This window comes from Lepisosteus platostomus, chromosome 10, assembly GCF_059453375.1.
Source record: "Lepisosteus platostomus isolate fLepPlt1 chromosome 10, fLepPlt1.hap1, whole genome shotgun sequence".
NCBI lineage: Eukaryota > Metazoa > Chordata > Actinopteri > Semionotiformes > Lepisosteidae > Lepisosteus > Lepisosteus platostomus.
In genome coordinates, this window is record NC_142620.1 from 51226018 (window position 1) to 51245399 (window position 19382).

Sequence of the window (19382 nt, forward strand, 5' to 3'; positions counted from 1 at the left end):
GCACCCTGTGGCGCCAACGCTGTCTGGTCACTTGTCTATAGTCCGAATTCACCTTGCCTCTCAGAGTATATATATATACATCTCTGCTCCTGACTAGTTTGCCAACCAGCAGCTTGTCCAATCCCTCTACCCCTTTGAAATATAAATCCACAGGCAGAACCTGAATCTCTTTCTGTACCCAGACGTTCTTCAGACTTGTGCTCTTCACTGGCCCCTTTAAGTACATGTGAAAACCTGAAGTAGCTCTGGTACATGAGTGGAGAACAGATCTGGCTGTAGGATAGTTTCAACCTTTCAGCTAAATTTTATAATGCTCCTAAATGCCTCCCTGCCATTTTCATTGTGCTCCGTATTGCTCTAAATCAAGGGGTCCCCCACCCCCGTTCCTGGAAAGCCCCAGTCCATTTAGTCTCTAAGGTCTCCCATTTCTAGATTGGTGTGAATGAATGACGCCAGTAATCTGCTCAGTTAAGAGACCTGTGGTCTTTGGAAGCTGAAGAGTAACTTTGATTTTAGTCCTGAGTGATCGATGAATAACAAGAGATCTGTTTTAATGGATCAGTGAAATTATCCCATATCTTCAGAAGCTGTTGATTGAATGGTTGCTCTGGTTACTCTTCAGGACTTCTAAGATGAAGTCCATAGATCCCTGCTCTAAAATGACATTTAATCATAAGCATTGGCAGCCTGGCGACTAGGCTGTTGGCTTTGCCGCTTTTTAGCTCTTGGGTCCCAGGTTCAAGTTCAGCCTGGGTTGCCTGTTCTGGGTGTTGCATGTCCTTCATTGCGTTGGTATGAGAATTTATCTCCAGATGCTCGGGTTTCCGCCACCTCCCAAAGGGAAGGGGTCTGTAAATCGTCCCAGAGTCCCACCTTGTGCCCTACAGTCCAGGATAGAGTCCGGGTTGCCACAGCTCTCACCAGATGGACGCAAGTCATTAATATCACTGAAGAGCATTGCTCGGTTCCCGTTGAGCACGGGAGTGAAAGGAGTGATGGACTTGTATCAAGTCAAAGGTGCATGTCTACCTCCTGCACACATGCAGTATAGAAATTGTGACCTGCGATTTCACAGACCCCTCTCGGGGAGACGTCGCTCCCTTCCAATATTCAGGATTCTCAAACTTGATTTAGACCATCCCAGCACGGAGGTATGTGACTGGCAGGGGGGGAAAAAAGAAAAATCCGTCTTTGAACATGCTTCCGTTTGAGTTTTGCACCAATCCTTCTGGGTCCTTCTTGGCTTCAAATGTCCATATTTTGTATTTGAAAAAAAAACCTAATTTGATGTATTAGATGCCAAAGAAGCATCCCTAAAACTTCATATTTACTGGTTAAGCTAAATATTTACAGATCCCAGTGTGGCTGTGTGTCACGCGAGGTGCTGGAATGCTTTGATGTGAAGGAGATTTAGTGGTGAATGCTGACGTGACCTGGTTGATAGTGAGGTGATCACGCAGGTCCCGTGTCTTGCAACCTGCCTGGATGCCTGCACTGCATGGATTAGTGATTAACGAGCCCGGTCTTGCACTCGGAGGCGAGCTGGCTGTTTAGGAGGGGGGGGGGAGGTGGGGGAACTTCCTGAGCTCGTAGCTTCCCGACAGACATCGTAGCGACAGACTCTAGTCTACAGCTGGTGCTTTGCCTTTAGGTGTATTCGCAAGCAGACGAGTGCGTTTTAGATGTTTTTTTTCCTTTGCATTTCCCTGTGACTTATTCTCCACACGGAAAGACAGTGCTCTGCTTGCCTTCATGCCCTTTCTCAACTGTAACATCGCAGGAAGCTTTACAGTCTCTCTGTCTGGTCCTGTAGAAGCTGCCGGTCTGTAGGGCTCAGCTGGGGGGTTTGCCAGAACAATCGGACTCAAGCAGGCGGGAATATTTCCCGTTTCCAGACCCGATCTGGACCATTTCATTCAGGTCTCCTGTATAAAACGGGTGAACCGCTGGCTCTGCCTTGGTGTCATTACAAATAAGCCCCTAGTTGGAGAGATTGTACCTAAAGGGGAAAGAGAAACACAGGAAAAGGGTTCTTCTGGTGTTAGTTGTAATGTCAGTTTCCTCCATCCTATTTTACTCTTCAGTTTTCCATTTATTGTGTTTTAATTGTTTATGCAAGAGGAATGAGCTGGGAGAGTGGAGACCGTTTTGTAGGATATTTAAGGAATGTTGCTTTGTCTTCAGAGGTGGGGGTGGGAGGGGGGGTTGTCATCTTAATTTGACTGCGGTAGGTAAAGGCCTGTGTTCCTATCTCGGCCGGAAGCAGAATGCTGCTGTAGAAACACAGCGTCTTTGCCATGTGTGTTCTGTATGGTTTTCCAAACCAAACCCAGTTGAAAGTCTTTTTAAATGTTTCCCATCTTGGTGGTTACATGAGTGCTCCATAACTGCCACGCCAGACCACAGTACTGCACCAGTCCTTGGCATTTAAGTGTGCAATCCATTTCAGATCCAGTCCGTCTATGTAAAGCATGCCAAACCCTCTTTTCTGTTTTTTAAAATCACTGCATGTAGTAATGGATCCTTTTGTTATATTTTCTTTTCTTATTCCCCCTTTTTTGTTTTTGTTCTGTTTTTTCTTTTTGTTTTTTTTTTTATGACACAGCAAGTTGGAATTGATCAGGGTGACATACCAGATCTTACTCAGGTCAGTGTGCATTTCATCTCAATTTCTCCATGTGGCTTCATTGTTCATGCTCCCTTTCCCTACTCACCCTACAAGCTTTCGCCCTTTGTTGCTTGGCCCAGGGACAGTGCTCCCGCTAATTCAGGGAACTGCGCCATTTTTACGAATGCCTTTTAATAGGTTGAAATCCGATTCATATCAAAGGCGTTTCTCCTTCCTCTCCTGCTGTTCTTGATTTCAAGCGTGGAGCCTACTGCTTTATCGTTCCAGATCCGAATCTGTGTGCAGCTGTTAGCATTAAGGGGGCACCAGTATTGCTGGAAATATACAAGGATTGTTGGCCGTTGGTGGCAGTAGGAGCATTTTGTTGTGCTTTGCAAATTGGATATCTTTTAAAGCTTTAACCCTGGAGAGTTACTTGTTTTTTTTAGTGGTGCTTTTAAAGATCTTGTTTTTATGTGCGTATACCAAAGCCATGCATTCTGTATTAAGCAGGGTGTTGAGTTTGCAGTTTGCAGGCTTGTTGGCTAAATTTTGTTTTTAATATACAGAAGGCAGGAATATTATGTAATTTGTGTGCCTTCACAAGCATGCAGACACACTGTTTGCTTTGCGTTGATAACAATCTCTTACATTTATAGAACATTGTACTTAAGGGAGGGGATACACTCTGTACCCCACTGCAGTCCACCTCCCCTGGGTGGTGTGTGGCATCAGCAGCCCCACTGCACAGCAGGTTAGGTGGAGGAGTGAGAAATTACTTCACCACTTGGATCAAGGGGGAACCTTAAGGAGGCCAGGTTGTGTAAACCCAGGCTAGAATTCCATCAGGGCTCCAGTCAGGATAAACTACTCTCAAGAACGGAGCCATAAAATGAGTGAGTTGGCAGGGTCTCGGTCAGCGTCCCCTGTCACCACACTGGGGGCACTGGTCTGGAAATTCTGGGCCAGAGGAAAGAGCGCCACCTTCTGGTCCACTATCAGTACTTACAGCAGTGTGCAAACTCTGTTTTGTGGGATGTAGGCTGTGCTGCAGAGCTCTAGTCCCGTTTTCTGAAAGACGTGTATGGATTTCAGAGAAGGGAACAAATGAAAGAGCTAGAAATGAAGAGCTTCAAACAGCTGTGGGGAGAGCAGCGAACGGTTATTTTCTTGATCTTTTTCTTCTTTTCCCTTTACTTCCAGTTTTATTTTTTAACATTATTACCCCTTTTGTTCGCCCTATACTTTGCATTTCTCAGTACAGGACATCGTGGCTGAGTGATTGATCTCTTAGTATGATGCACAGAGTATCTGAGAAATCTGTCTTCCTGTAGGTCTGTGCTTTGGTTTCGAATTTCTTTCCCGCAAGCGCAGCCGGATGCTGGGAGTCGGCCCGTCAGTTGCTGCCTCATTGGGGCGATCGCAGAAAATGGGGGGGGGGGTTGGAGGGTCCCCAAATCCCTGTAAGATTCCTGAAATAGAGATGTGAAGCATGATGAGAGGTGGAATTCCTGATTGGGATCTGGACAGCATTGACGGACATCCCTGGTTCTTCCAGGACCGCCGTCTGTAACCACCTGGTTTCGTATGAATCCTGGTTTCGTTTTCCTGTACTTCTGGCAAAGGAAAAACGGGATGATGAATGTAGCAGCAGACCAGACTAATTTCTCAAAAGCAATTCCCAGAATCCCTCCCCCCCCCCACCAAATCTAGTTGAACATTCTGCAGGGTGACTAAAAACCCCAAAAGAATCCCTTTGTAAAAGAAATTGGAAACTAAAAGCAGCACATCTATACTGTACAGTTTTGTGTAGGCATATATGCATTCCTGTGGATGTAGAGACTCTTGCAAAATTGGGTGGAGGGGAAAGGCCATTCACAATGAGGAATGAGAAGGGGCGGGGGTGCATTTCGCAGGCCTGTATATATGTCAGCATGGGATCGAGAACTTGGTTACGTGTGCATGCTGGGCTCAAGCTCCCCTGTACTTCCTGGTGTGTTTTTTCTTTTTCTTTTTCCCGTTTTCCTAAAGGCTGTTAAACCTAACCCCTAAGGCATGTAACCATGACTTACTGCTGGTAAACCGTCTGGACGGCTTGCGAGGACCCGGCCCTGCCGCGCGGCTCGGTCCGCCCGGGCGCGCCGAGCGGGGTCGGTCCTCAGACGGCGCGTCTCACACCCCCCCTCCCCGCCTCCTTCCCCCCCTCCCCTTGCAGGCCCCCAGCAGCCTGCTGGAAGCCCTGGAGCAGCACCTGGCCTCTCTGGAGGGGAAGAAAACCAAGGAATTCTCCGCCGCCAGCAGGTGGGGCTCCCTGCCGCAGCGCGGCGTCGGCTTGAAGGGGACCGCGCTGTTTTTATATTGCGGTCTTGGAAAGAATCGGCACTGATGATCGCATTTCAAACCACAGTGAAAGCGAAATGCCCACAGTAGTGTGTAAAACCTCCAAGTCGCATAAAAAAATAGACTACATTTCCAGATATACACAGCGCCATATTCTGTGATCCAGAACGAGGCAACAAAACCCCTAATGAGGTGAAGTGCCCCTGTTACACTGTGAAGAAGCAGGCTTGGCAATCCAGCTCTTTTAATCCAGTAGAAACATTGCCCTCGACTCCAAGATGGTTTTGCCGACAAGTACTGCTTCCTTGTTATCTCTGCACGCAGATCACGTTGGAATAGCCCTGCAGTGAAATCTGCTGCACTTATTCGCTCGTGCATTACAGTAGTCTTTACAGTGACTAGTGAGCAGGAAGGGCTGTATCGCGTCGCGGTTCTTGGAAGCTCTCGCTCTCGCCTGTGGCGAGACCAGGGGTCTGCGACAACATGGCGATCGAACCGTCCTTTCAAAAAGTTCACGATGTTGTGCTTAATTCGGAATTCATAAAAGTTTGCAATTCCGGCGGTCAGTTTATTGTTACTGCCATTTAACAACCGGTCTGAGAAACTGGGACTGCAGCTCCCCTTCAAGGTGGTAGTGATCAGCATTAACTCACGAAAAAGCACCTGCTTTGACGCACAGCTGACTTAACGGTGCTTGGGGAAAAAAATGTTGAATTGCCAGTTACAGATAAGGAGACAGTTTTCCAGGTCTGCCGTGTGTCTGAGATGAGAACGCTCATGCCTTTTCCTCTCCGCCCCCCTCCCACCAGAGCAAACACCCTGTCCAACGCAGTGTCCTCCCTGTCCAGCACGGGCATGTCCTTCAGCCGCATGGACGAGAAGGAGAAGCAGCAGGCCCTGGAAGAGGAGCAGGCCCGGCTGCAGTCTCTCAAGGTAGTGGCCGTCAGTCGGGACGCGGGAGAGGAAAAGGGGGAATCCGTCAGTTGCATGACTCCGGGTTCTGCCAGTGAATGCCAATTTAAAATGCCCTTTTGCCACAGAATAATGTCGGAACATGGGCCCTACCCTCCACCTTCACATCTCCTTATCTCCGTATGCAATCCCTTCAGATCCAGAGCAAGGGTGGCCAGGGTTCCTGTCATTTCAGCTTTCCCCAGCCAGACTCTCAAGCGTGCAGTTCAAGCTCGTGGCTACCCCTCGTGTTTTGAATAGAAAATTTGAACTCAAGCTTTTAAAATGATCAGATTCTAGCCATCAGCTGATGTGCTGTGGTGCCATTTATTTCTGTATACATTTGTAGCCATCCAATTTTCAGCACAGCGGAGCGCAAACTGACGCTCTGTTATGATGGTAGATCGCAGTTTTGAAACTGTTTCAGTGCGCTTGTTTCATCCCCTCGCCTGAATTAAAAAAATCAGTGCTGCAGGGAAAAGCACTGTACCAAAGACTGAATTAATTGTTCCTTGCCCTTCCTTCAAGAAGGGGCGTTGCGCGTTAAAGCCTTGTGATCTTAAACGTTGGCGCCGCAGGTTCAACCTGTCGAGCAGCAGGCCCGAGACCCGTGTGTCTTGGCTCTACCTGGCGCGCCATCGTGAAGGCGGCGCACCACGCCTGACGTCAGGCCTGCGAGGCAAGACGTGGGGGTGGTGCGCACTTGGCTGTTCTCTCCGCTCCCCTCCCGCTGCTCCCCTCCGCCCACGGCTGCCGCGCGCGCCGTTCCGGAGCCGCCCAGTGCTGGAGTGGAAAGGGAACAACGCGTCGCCGGCATAGCCGACGCTGCGGCCTGCTCCGCGGGGGCTGGCGCTCGGCTATCGGAGAGCCTCTTGGCCTCGGCGGGTCAGGGTTTCCTGCCGGCCCTGCTGAGGAAGGGAGCAGAAGCTGCCCTTTGTTTCCGACCTCCCCAACGGTGTTCCTGCAGCTCCTCTTCGAAACCGCTGACTGACCTGCCTCTGCTAAGAAAAGGGCCTTTCAGCAAAAAAAAAAGTTTTGTTTGCTGGAAACTTCAGGGTCATTCACTGGCTGTTTTCAAGCCTGCTTTTATAAGAAGCCACCTTTAGCACATAAATATTCCGTAGCTGGCTGTCTGACTAGTACATAGAAGAAGCTGCATGAATTCATCCTGGTGGTTAGCAGGAACGTTTTGGAACTAGGTGTTTGAAGGCCTATTGAATGCAATGGTTTTTGGCTAGTCGAGGTCAAAATGAAAGCACTGGTCTATCTGCCTGGAGCTGTGGAATGACAAGTAATGACCAGGGGTGTTCCAGTTCCTGCGTCAGACGCTGCTGCTGTACCTTGAGCCACCTGCTTCACTCCTCCGGGATGTGGAAGTGGGGACCAGCGTTGCTGGGAGGTACTGCCCAAGGTGGGCCACGGTCCCATCCGGAGGCGGGAGCCGCGTGGTCTTGTGTGCTTTAAGACCTCGGAAACCAGGAAGAGCCCTGGCTTGATGAGCCTCTGGAGCTTGGACATGTGATCGAACGGCGCAGGTCTGAAGAGGCCCGGCTAACTTTTATGTGCAAGCCGGCGTTGGACAGTAGGAGAGGGCTAACAGTCCTGGTCTGTAGGAGACGCTGCTCGTGAGGCAGAATCCGTAGTTAACAGGCGGCTTTTTTTTGTTTGTTCGTTTTGTTGGTGCAGGACCAGCGTCTGAAGGAGATCGGCATGCAGACCCCTACCGTCTCTCCCAGCACCCAGTCGGGGGGCAGCACCAACAACGCCACCAGCACGTCCGTGGATCTGTTCTCCACACCAGCCACCGCCCCATCCACTAACAGGTGCGTCCCGCCGCCGGCTCTCTTCCGGGCCGAGACCGGGGTCGCCGCAGGAAGACCCCGTTAGCGCTGGTGTCACCTCGGACTCGAGGCCTCATGCGCATCTGTGGCAGAAACGGGGAGGAACGGCAGAGCGTTCAAATGCCTCTGCGTCTCTGATCTGTGCGGTGAGCGTAGCCCCTCGACGGCAAACCCCCCGATCGATTCTCGGGGTAGTAAGTGTCTTTTCAAACCCAAAGAGCTACGCTGTGTCCCAGGGGGAAGCCGAACGAGTTCTTCGGCTCAGTGTGTGGCTTGCGACCGAAACAAGATGTACGGACAAGCTCTCGTTCCCCTTTGGTGTGCTTTGGCTCTGGCGATGTTTGTCGGGACGCGGTGACATGCGGTGTTTTTTCTCCGACAGCATGCCAAACCTCAACAGTGACCTGTTTGACCTCCAGCCGGCCTTCGTCCCCACTGTGCAGAGCACACCAGCCATCTCCACCTCGGTCAACAGTGCCTGGGGAGGTAGGGCGTCTTCTCCAGCCAGCTGGAGCTCTTTATACCAGCTGTGCTGCAGGCAGCAGTGAAAGGAGTGTTGTCTGTACTGGCATTTTGTTGCAAAGCGAGTATCAAGGTATAGTTGCTGCTCTAGTATATTTTGTAGCGTACTGTTACACATGAGATTAACTGCTATAAGCTTCTAGACCACTACTGTTCAGGTGAGCGGCACAGCAGCACAGTGGTTAGCACTACTGCCGCACGGCTTCGGGATCCCGAGTTCAAATCCACTTTGGGGGGGGGTGCCTGTCTGTGGAGTTTGCATGTTCTCCCCGTGTTCATGTGGGTTTTCACCAGGTGCTCCGGTTTCCTCCCACCTCCCAAAGACATGCAGCTTAAGTTTGACGGGGTACTCGGGATGTTTTCTTCCCAGTTTCAGGGGCGCAGGGGGGTCCAAAGGGATTTCATGCCTGGGGGCGAGGGGGAGGGGGTGTTCTGGGACGAACAGTGCTTTGCTATGGGCACTACAGGGAACGCATTGAGCCAGACGGGCTTTAAAGGCCTCCTCTCGCGTTGCAGCCTTTCTGATGCTCCTCTGATGATCACGTTTTAAGTGCCGTAGAAGCCCCTAAGATTGTACCTGCTCTGTTCTCAGGTCTGGATGCCCACCCCATCCAGCAGAGTGTTCCCATGCCCACAATGAGTGTAGATTTTGATGCTGTGTTTGGGAATAAAGTTGCCAATAACGATGTGAAGCCTGCATCTGGTAAAACTCCCTGCTCATTCGGTACATTGTCTGGAATCGCTCTTGGCTTTCTGGTGATTCCGGGGCCCAGTGGCTTGCTTGCTCTCCCTGCTGCTTCCATTCTCTCCTCAAGAGTCCTGCTTTGCTTCGTGCGCCGAAAAGTCGCCGAACTAAACCTGTGCGTGCGTCAGTGTAGTATGTTCCGGCGCTGGCTCTGTGTCCTGTCTTTCATCTAACAGTCTTGCATGTTTGAAATCCTCGGTCGTGGCCCTTTGTGTCGCAGGAGGCACAGATGTGGTTACCTAATGACTTCTCCTCAGTGTGCGGTTCTCTTCAGTGGTAGCTGGTGGTTTTTCTACCGAACACTTTCATGTGTTCTGTGGAAGGAAAAAAAAAATCTGGCTTCATTTTTCTAATGTCTCCTTTCTGTCTTTTTTTTTTCTTTAAAAATCCTTTCTGGGTCTGGCGGTGACATGTCTGTATGGGTGAGTGGGCCTGTTTTCATTCTTTCAATGAGAAAGTGGTCTGGTTTCTCCTTCTTTGCCCCGGCAGGGTTTGTACAGAGGTCTCAGGAATGTGTGGTATGCTGCGTTAGCCAGCTATATTGTAGGAAATCATTCATTTTCTTTTTTGGTGGGAGCATTTTGCAAGGAATGCCAAACACTTGGGAGTTCTCCTTGGCATTAAAAACATTACCCTTTGGCATGATTGTAGAGGTCTGTAAATAATGCCTGCCATTTAAGAGGCTGTCTAATAAATGATGGGCTTTGCAGATGGAACCGTTTTGCAGATCTTCGTGCTGGAAACAATAACATTTAAGCAGCTTTCCAAAAGCTGTGGTTCTGGATGTATGGTTACTTTGAAACAATCCGAGACTGTGTGCATGCCTACTTCTTTTAGGGAATGACTGCCTTTCATGTACTGGGGGGGGTGACATTGCCTATTTTATTACGTTTACATCTCCTTGACACTGCTGCTCTCCTGAGAGTGGTTGGCATTCATCATAAACCAGTGTGTTAATTTTTAGTGTTTCTTAGCACATGTGGCTCATGGTGGGGGGAGGGCTGTTTTAGTTACGAGCCTCATAGAAGATAAAACAGTTGTCTGAGCTGGTTCTGTCACAGTTCTGAAAGTGCGTGTCTTGCTGGGGGAAACAGGTTGCTTGGGAAGGAGTAGTAACGCAGTGCGTCTGTGCTGTCCCGACTCAGGGTTCGATCCGCTAGGAGACCTCCTGAAGCCCACTGGCACCGCCACCCAGAGCCAGCCTCCGCCTGTGTTGGGAGGGAAGCTGCTGGCTAATGACCTGGACTCCTCCTTGGCCAACCTCGTGGGCAGTAAGTGTGGCAGAACACCTCTGGCGCTGCCGTTCCACTGTGGCGTTTTGACCCTCTACTGGGGTGAAATCTGGACATCATCTCTTAAATAAAAATAAAAAAATCTCATGAGGATAAACTGGCTTAAAACAAGTTTGCCATTTTTAATTCAGTGACTTTTCCATGGGGAGCACTGTAAAATATTAAAGCTTAGTATTAAATACATTTTGCTTGAGTGCTGATATTTTTACACCAGTGAAAACGTGATGAGCTGTGTCAAACTGGTTGTTAGTATTTTATACAATATAAAAAGGCAAGTCAATGCTGAAGAGCTTACACTCGTTCTGTTTTTTTTTTCTTTCTGCTTTTTCAGATCTTCAGTTTGGAGGAACACCAGCAAAAAAGTAAGTATCCGCCAGCCCCTGTTCTCAGATGAAGTTGAATCCGGATCAAACCAAGCTTGTTTCTGAGCAGGTTCTCGCGGTGCAGTTAGGGTTCTCGTTGTGGGAGTCCGGAACAAGCTGCCCAGCCGTGTGATCAAAGCCGGGGTTTTTTGGGCTTTATTCGGGGAAACGCCTGGATAAGATCCTCAGTTTAACTGCGAGGTGGTCCAGCTGGGCTGAGTGACTCCTGTCTTCTATCATGCTCTGCTGTTCGGGGCTGTGGGTAGTGACTGCCCCCAGCAGTTCGAGGGCTGGTCCAGCCTTCCTCCCCCTGCTTGCCTCCAGAGTTTCAGCTGATCCGACGGGTCTGCAGAGCAGGGGTCCCCAAATCTGGTCTTGGGGACCCCCACACCTACTGGTTTCCACTGCAGCTGGGCTCCGTACTTCAACCAGTCCTTAACTGAACCAGCGCCTTTTTCCTTTCTACTCGGAGGTTAGGGATTTTAAGCTACTCAACAGATACAGCGGTGAAAGGGCACAGTCCTGCATGTTTAAGGTCTGGGCCCCACTAAAGGGTTCAAGTTTAACCTATTGTCAGGTCTGTGAAGGGTCCAGATATTTTACAAAACCCCGCAGGGAGTCCCCAGGGTTGCTGTAGTGACCAGCTGGAGCCCCCGATGTTAACACTGGGTGATAAAACATGCTATTGAATACAAGAAACTTCTTTCATCACTTTGGCGTTAATTATTACAGAGTTCGGCCAATACTGTGTTGCTGACACTCTGTTAATAATTTATTCCAGGGCAGGACCTGGCAGATTATATTCTGCATGTGTTCTAAAGGGCTGCCAATATTGCAGAGTTTTTTCTTTCTAGATCTAACTTCCTCAGATTTTGTAACAACTCTCCTTAACTGGTAAACCTGACCAGCGTGCAGAACGACGCCCTCGGTTGTTTCGGGGACGGTGGTTTCGGGGAAAAAACGCCTTCGCCTGCGGTGCAGCCTTTCGCGTGCTCGGCCCTGCCTTACGACCGCGGCTCCGCCCGCCTCTCTGTCCGCAGGCCCGACATGCACTGGACACAGCCCGGGGAGAAGAAGCTGACGGGCGGCACCAACTGGCAGTCCAAGACCATGAGCACCACCACCGCCTGGAGCCCCGCGCCCCTGGCCCCTGCGCCCATGCCCGTGCCGCAGATGGTGAGCCGTTCACGGGGCAGGACTCGGGGCACCAGGGCCGTGCGGTTGTCGGTTCACTGTAGGGGTGGTGATGGGGGGGGGTGATCAATCCCCCTGTCAATCAATCAATTGATTGATTGTGATCGATCAATCGGCACCTGACTGAGGGGCACGGGAGTGCACTCCATGCTCTGATGCTGACTCTGAAATCTCGGCAGATGCGCTCTCATCCCTGCATCCCGATGGAGAGAAGCCTGTTAAAATCCGTTTGGGTCTTATGCCTAGTGAAGCCCGACTTTCCCTCGGAGAAAAGGAGTCGGGTTCAAATGGGGTGTCGTCGTCGGGGGGGGGGGGAACCCAAACGGTCATGTCCGGGGGCCAGTGAAAGGCCTCGTTTAGTGCAGAGAGCCGTTGTGTTTGACAAAACCTACCACAGTAGTGCGTGAGCATGCTTGGGTCTTATGATGGGTCACTGTCTCGCTCGACAACACTGCTGCTTCGTTAGAATTTCCTCACTGGCCTCCTGCTTCTGCCCTTTGTTGAGCTCCTCTGTGCCTGCGCCCGTCCTGCTGCAGGGTTCTCACCTTTTCTCCCTTCTTCCTCTTTTCTTTCCTCCACGCCCCTTCCCTCTGCCCCTGCAGAACGGGATGCTTTATGCAGGCTACGTAAGTACTTTTCTTCGCCAGATTTTCCCTCTTCCGCAACAACGGTAGCGGACTGATTTGGATATTCCCGTTGAATTCTGTTAGGAAGAAATCTGTTGGCTTCGGGTTTCACTTTTCCTCGTCTGCACTCTGCACAGTGGCTGACTGAACACGCTTGTTCACTGGTGACGGGTGGCAAGGGGCAAATCGACTTGTTCAGCGATGTTTTGGTGGAGATGGAGCACCTAAATAACGCTTCATACTTAATTTTAAAAAGATCTCCTCTGAAGACACTGGGGGAAAAAAGGCAAGCCAGAGAGAGGCAAACCTTGTCTCTTTTAGCGAATTGAACAGCCGAATGGTTTTCTTCCCACAACACACCATTCTTTCCTCCAGCGTCGCTCTGTGAAGGAGTTGTTTTGCGGGCCAGTGAAGCTCTGCTTTTGATAGCTGGCCTGTGAGTGATGGACAGCAACTCCAGAGTCCAGTGTTCAGGAAGCCACTGAGGCTGTTGATAAAACATCGCCTGATTACGTCACGTTGAGGCCTGCCTGACGCCTGCTTTTATTTCCTCCCAGCAGGCACCTGCGCCCTTGGCGTTCCCCATGACGACACCACAAGTGCCTATGTATGGAATGGTAAGAGAATCTTTTATCTCTGCCAGAATACACGGCGCAGGCAACAGACTGCTGGGTGCCGATCCTGAGGAAGAGGGTTTGGGAAAATATTGATTTTGGAGTCTTTGGAGTTTTTGCTTTGCTAGCCTAAAAGATGCAGTTATTGGATCAAAGGGATTCCTAGCCAGCTGTACTCCTTTTAAGGCTGTTTCCCTGCCGGCCTGCCTTGATAATGAAAAGTCTCTTCTGTGTTGAAGAATCATGGCTTAAGCCTAAATTTACACTGCTGGGTAACAACTGAAGTCTATCCTCTGACTCTTTGAGCTTGGTGCTTAGAGGTCTGGCTCTTGTGTCGGTTCTCGGCTTGAGCTTACCCCAGCTTGCTCTCCGTGAGCTTGTCGTTAAGCATGCTGTCTCGTCCCCTGTCCAGGTCCCCCCGCAGATGGGAGGAGTGCCCATGATGGCTTCCCAGCCAATGATGTTTAACCAGCCAGTCCTGAGACCCACCAATCCCTTCACACCCATCCCCGGAGCCCAGGTAACAGTCCTTCATCTTCGTCTTCCTCGTACTCAAGGGTGCAGGCAGGGGTGCCCAGCACCAGCAGATCTAACTTGCTTAAGGGACCGGAATAGTGAGAATCACGCACTGTCTGCACACTTTTGATGTTGAACTGGAGGCCAAGGCACTAATCTGAGGTCATTGATGAATGTCAAAGTAATATTAGACTGGCTATAGGGCTGTAGCATTTGGTGTTTTTCTGTTTTGTATTGATCTTGTTTCTTGGAGTGGAAGCTGGAGTCAAAGACCTCCACTGTTTTTTGCCAGACACACTTCTGTAGCAGATGCGTAGTTAATTGTATGCATTGGGTATTTTGTGTGCAGTGTTTTCCTTTCTGATTGCTGGGTGCTTGCTGCCGTGTAATTTTAGTTTTATCTTCTTTTCAGATGCAGTTCATGTAGTTCCAGCAAGGTTTTACCCTCGAAGAAGAAAACTAAAAACCAACACCAAATACAGGGGGGAGAGAGAGAGAGAGAAACGGGAAGGTGACAGCACAGAGACTCTGAACTTTTGCGTTATCGTGCTCCAGCCCCTTTGGTAACCAGCAGCCTCACACAGTATTTGGCCCACTGTCTGCAACAGCCCCTCCGGCCTATGAGGATGGAGTCTGCTCCCGATTGGAAACTCACCTGGGATTTTGCAGGACCAGGCAGGGCATCCAGGAAAAAAAGGAAATTGGACTTGGGGGAAATTTTGAGATTTGGCGAGTTGACAAAATGAGAGGATAGATTTTTTATTTTTATCAGCAAAGCACTATGGCTTGCTGGTCAGTGATTTTTTGTTTTTTGTTTTCATTTTTAGTTTTTTTTATTTTAATGCCATATCTTTTCCCTTCCTCACTTCACCCTGAAGTTGATCTCCTGAGTTAGGATTCCTCTGGAGATTGGATTACTTAACTCAACTCACAGATTTCCTGTTCCATGGGTCCTCCTGTTGCTGTTGTGTGAGAGAGCTCTTGTTTGCCTGCTGCCTGGCCTCAGTTTACTCATATGCCTTTGTGAAGGTCTTGTTGACTTGGCAGTGGGAGTCTGGGGTGCCTCCCTGTTGGGCATCCTCTTAGCTGACTTGTGTTAACTCAGGTCTTCCATCGTCGTGGAGCGTTTTTCTGTTGTACCTCTTTTGGTGAAAGGCCTGGGTGATAAGTAACCCAGGTCACCTGCAGTTTTACCACATGTTGTATTACATTGCCAAGCCATTTAGGATTCTGTATGTAACTTACTGAGAAAATATGGGTGTTTTCAGGATCTGAACAGGACACCGGAAGTCTCTAAACTGGTGCTTTGTACTTTTGGGCACTTTAAGGTCACTGTGACAGCTGTGGTTGAGCACAGCAGGGCAGGCCGAGTCCTTTTGCAACCTGCGAGAAATCAGAGCTGTCGAGTTTGAGTTTACACGTCTGTCTGTAAAGTCAGTAATGAGAGTTAGCATCTCCGCCTGAGGCAGAGGTATTCAGGAGCAATGCAGGCAGATTTTAAAGGCCTGAGTTTTTCCCGGTCAGTGGTATTTACAAGTCTTTCTCTAACGGGGAGGTTATCTCCTCCTTTCCCTGTTCTTATGGCTCAGAGGGTGTGGCCGGGTGTGTTACCCTGGGGATTCTGTACGCAGTTTGGCTGCTTCAGACAAGATGTTGTGTTATAAGGTTTGGCCGTGATTCGATGTTTGTTACTAATCTGTTGCGCTTGGCTCGTTTTTCTCTTGTGATGAAACTCTTGTCGTCTCCGTCCGTGATCTTTTTTTTTTTTTTTTTTTTTCCCCCTGGCTTTGAGACCCTGTAAATATTTTTCCCTGTATGTGTTTAGGTAAGCGAGCCCCTCTATATCATGCATGAGTGGAGTTTCTTTGTACGCCCAGTTGTGCCATCTCTGCCTGGACGATGGATCAGGATGGCCATTTCATGTTGTGAAGTGTAGACTTGCCAGAGAGGGTTTTATGCCTTTGGACTGTTAAGAGCACTGGTTTCGTTTCGTTTTTGAATTATTTATTTTGAATTAATTTTGTGTACGTGCACACACAAAAAAAAAAAAAAAAATTGGATTGATGTCTTTGCTCCTGATAAGCTGAGGGCGGCGTGTGTCGTCCGGAGCCCCAGGGGTTGTCCCCGTTTTCCGGGTCTCGTCTGCAGGGCTCCGGGTTAAGCTGGTCATGCGGTCAGCTCGTCCCTGGTGTTGCGCGTGAAGGTGTGCTGTAAAACTGATCACGCCCCTCTGATCTGAGGTGTCGGACTCCAGCGGGGTCTGCCCTCCCCCCCCCCCCCTCCATCCAGTTATAATGGCATAGCAAAGTTTGCTCAGCCACAGAGAGGCTTTCCTTGGTTGGATTGCTGCTCAAAATCATTTTGTAGTTAATATGTAGTTTACAGCATCTAATGCAAGAGATAGATTCCTGACCCCCGTCTCTTGGTGGGGGAATTGACCGAGCTGAATGCTTTTTAAATGCTGGCAGTGCCCTTTTCCCGTCGTGGACCGATATACAATAGGTTGTTGGGTTTTTCTTTGGAGTAAATTGACGGTGAGTCCTGGTGGCACTTCAGATTGAGTTTCTCCTTATAGTACTTATTAAAACGAACTGCTTCTTGACGGACAAGAATGTGCATTCTCCCGTGTATGGTGTTTTCAGTTTCAGGTGCCAAAATGGGGTTTGACAGGCGCCAGGACTATTGATCTTGTTTTGTTTGGGCAGACGGAGCACACCCCTCTAGCAGGTCTTTGTACCCAGAGGCCAAGTCGAGGTAGGAAGCGTCTGACTTTGATCAGCAGAAGGCTTTGCTTTATTCTTGTAACCACGGACCTGGGGCTTTGGCGTTGTAGCTGCCAGTATCCGCTGGGGACCCTGTCCAGACCAGACCAAGAGAGCACCCAGCGGATCTGTGGCACCTCGTACAGTCTGCACAAAACCCCCCTGTAAACAAGCACCCCGTGACCTTCTAACGGCACAAAACTGTTCGGCGTGGTGGAATGTAGACTTAAAAACGGAACTTTTCATGTGTCTAGAGAGACCAGAAATTTATATGAAAGTATGATTTTTTTTTTTTGTAGCAGGAAAAACAAACGCAGGAAGGGTGAAAATGTCCCTCTCCCTGAGGCTTCGTGCGCGAGTTGAAATCCTGCTCTTGGGTCCGCCGCGGAAGGTGCCGAGCCCTGCAGCGGCCCCGGGCCCTGTCCTGCGAGTGGGGGGGGCGGGCTCCGGCGCGCGCCGCCTTCCCCGCTGGCGCTGATCGCCCCTGTCCCTCGGTCCTCGCGCGTGTGTTCACGTACACCTGCGTGAACGTGCTCGAAGACCGCGCAGCGTCTCCGTGAGCCGTCTCCTAGCCTGGCACCTTCCTTGAACTGTCACAGAATTCCTCGTGTAGCCCATCTTTGTTTTTCTTTGTGCCGGGGGAGGTGTGAAGGGGGACCTGGGGCGTTTTAACCCTAGGGTGGTTCTGCAGCAGGCTCTTCCTCTTTTTCGCTGTTCTCAGCCCAGGTCTTCTCTTCTTTTAGAAAGAAAAGACCCACTTTCCCCCCCCCCCACCCTTACAGGCTAGGCCCGTTCGAAAATACAGCCTGCCTGCTTAAGACTGTTTTTCTGATGATGAGCGGAACGCCATCAGAGCAAAATCTCACGTTGGCTCTTTCTCCGCGAGAATAGATTGGAGACCGTGGTAGCTGGGATTTCACGTGTAGCACGAAGAGGACTGAGCAGCTGGGCGTCATTTTAGCGCGGCTAAAAATAACTGCTTCCTGAAAAACCAGCTCTTGAGGGCGGGAGACGAGCCTGATGGAGGTGTTCATCCCAGCTGCCCCTCAGCTGCTACCCGCAAATGCTAAAAGCTTTTACTTAGCAACAGCATTTTTTGTTTTTTTTGGTAAGCTCATCCCACTAAAATCCTCAAAGTCATTCATATGGGCAGGTTTGGTTCCCTGGAAGTTACATTACTGTTTCCAAAGATGTTTATTTTTTTCCCCCCAAGGGGGAGGAAGAGGGACTCTCCAGCTCCCCCTATTGGTAGAGGAGTTTCTGCAGCACCACTGCTGCCTGTTGTGCCCTGATCCACTACCTTCCGTGTCTGCAGGGTTTTCCCCACCTGTCTAATATCAGGGAATGTATTGAGCGAAACTAGAGCTGTGGTTTTGTGTCGGTGTTTGTCAAAACTTCAGGACATTTCTCAACATATTTCCTCAAAACTTTAATAAACCGCTGCCTCATTTATTCTGTATATATATTCTGCAATGTACTTTTCTTTTTGACTTTCTAAACATAAGATATATTTACATTATGTATAAATATATAAATACATTATCATTTGTATTAAAAACCAGCGGATTGAATACTGCATCTCCCCAACCCCCCCACCCCCCCCCAAATCATTTGTAATGCCAAATGGTTCCTCTCACAGGAACCCACTGTTTCCGTTTTTATGATTTTTTGTATTTAGATCAGCAGAGCATCAGGATTCTAACTCGTGTGGAAAATGTTACAAATCATGAGCTTTTGTTTTTGTGCGCACAGACCTCAAAGACTGGGTCACGCAAAGTTGTTGTGGGGAAGAATAATAAAGAAAGGTCAAGTGTCAGCGTTCGCTCGTGATGTCTGTGTGTGTCTTCGGGCTCGAGCGGTGCTCCTGGAGGAAGCAGGGGGGGGGGGGAGGGGGACCGGCCCCTGGTGCAAGGCGACGGGTGCCAGGGCCTGGTTTTCAAATTGCACTTCCGATCCCTTGCCTCACTGCCGGCATTCTGGGTAAAACAAGGGACTGTGGGAGATGCATGCTTTTCTAATCAAATCAAATCGTAATTTTTTTTTTCTTTTCACGGTTTTACCTCAAAGGTAGTGTTGTCAGCATATCTGCTGCACAGCACGGCGAAAGCAGGGTAACGTTTTTAGCCATTCCAGCGCCTTTGCGAAGCCCGTCTGCAACCAGGAGCGGAAAATTAATTCGTCGTTGGTTGGGAACCCTCCCCCCCCCTTCTGCTCATTTTCCTTTCTGCTTTCTTGCTTGCAGTGGAGCTCAGGACGGTCGGTACCGAGCCGCGTATAAATAAGAACGCAGTCGGTTCTCGCCTTTGCCGCTGGTGGGCTGTACTGGCATTCTCTTCCCAGCTTTGTGCCTGCATCTTCCCGTAGCTCCACCCACTGGCTGCTCTGCGAGCGAGGGCTGTGCACTCTGTTCAGCAGGGCGGTGGGTGATAAAATACAGTGGGTGCAGGAAGAGCCAGGTTCATCTGCAGTGATGTCCCAGCACCGTCCGAGTCCTAATCCTCAAGGGACGCTGGTGCCTTCCCGAGCAGCACCGAGGCGTGCAGGAACCGTGCCTGGAGCGCTGCCAGGGGGGAGATAGGTTGTCCCACTTCAGAGAACTGAGCGGATGTCGGTTGTTAACATCTGCATTAGAACGAAAATCTACAGACACATCTGCCCCCCAGAACAGAGTTTCGTTGCCCTTGGCTTGGAGGTGGGAAAGGCCGTTGCCACTGAGCTTTCACTATAATTCCACCAATTTCAAATGTTTTAAATTAATATATGTACTATTGATGCTGAGCAAATCGATGGTGCAAAGACTGTCCTGGATCCAGGGATGCATCCCACCCGAAACCTGTACTTCTAAGAAGACAAAGTGATCGCTTGTGGCAGAAGCGGCAGCGATGTTAGAAAATTGAAATCCTGGTGCTATACACAGTGATAACGGAGAAGAAGAAGGGAAAGAAACCTAGTTATTTACTTGAACACTGTGTCCTGTATGTTCCTCGGCAACAAATCCAAAGGTTTCCG

General features: G+C 49.7%; 1 protein-coding gene across 9 annotated transcripts in view; it reads left to right on the forward strand.

The window, feature by feature from the left end:
• LOC148653940 (phosphatidylinositol-binding clathrin assembly protein) overlaps positions 1–18189 on the forward strand; it is a 35972-nt gene extending 17783 nt beyond the window's left edge. Inside the window, exons 8-20 of one of the 9 annotated variants that reach the window (XM_088597038.1) lie at positions 2606–2647; positions 4824–4909; positions 5758–5890; positions 7586–7722; positions 8123–8226; positions 8855–8986; positions 10153–10278; positions 10631–10661; positions 11702–11837; positions 12458–12481; positions 13042–13098; positions 13508–13615; positions 14024–18189. In XM_088597038.1, coding sequence (XP_088453164.1) covers positions 2606–2647; positions 4824–4909; positions 5758–5890; positions 7586–7722; positions 8123–8226; positions 8855–8986; positions 10153–10278; positions 10631–10661; positions 11702–11837; positions 12458–12481; positions 13042–13098; positions 13508–13615; positions 14024–14038 — 1131 coding nt within the window. In that variant the 3' untranslated portion in view covers positions 14039–18189. Of the gene's footprint in view, positions 1–2605; positions 2648–4823; positions 4910–5757; positions 5891–7585; positions 7723–8122; positions 8227–8854; positions 8987–10152; positions 10279–10630; positions 10662–11701; positions 11838–12457; positions 12482–13038; positions 13099–13507; positions 13616–14023 lie in introns of all 9 variants that reach the window. The other 8 variants (XM_088597041.1, XM_088597044.1, XM_088597039.1 and 5 more) reach the window with 8 other exon arrangements.
• Positions 18190–19382: the final 1193 nt, after the last annotated feature.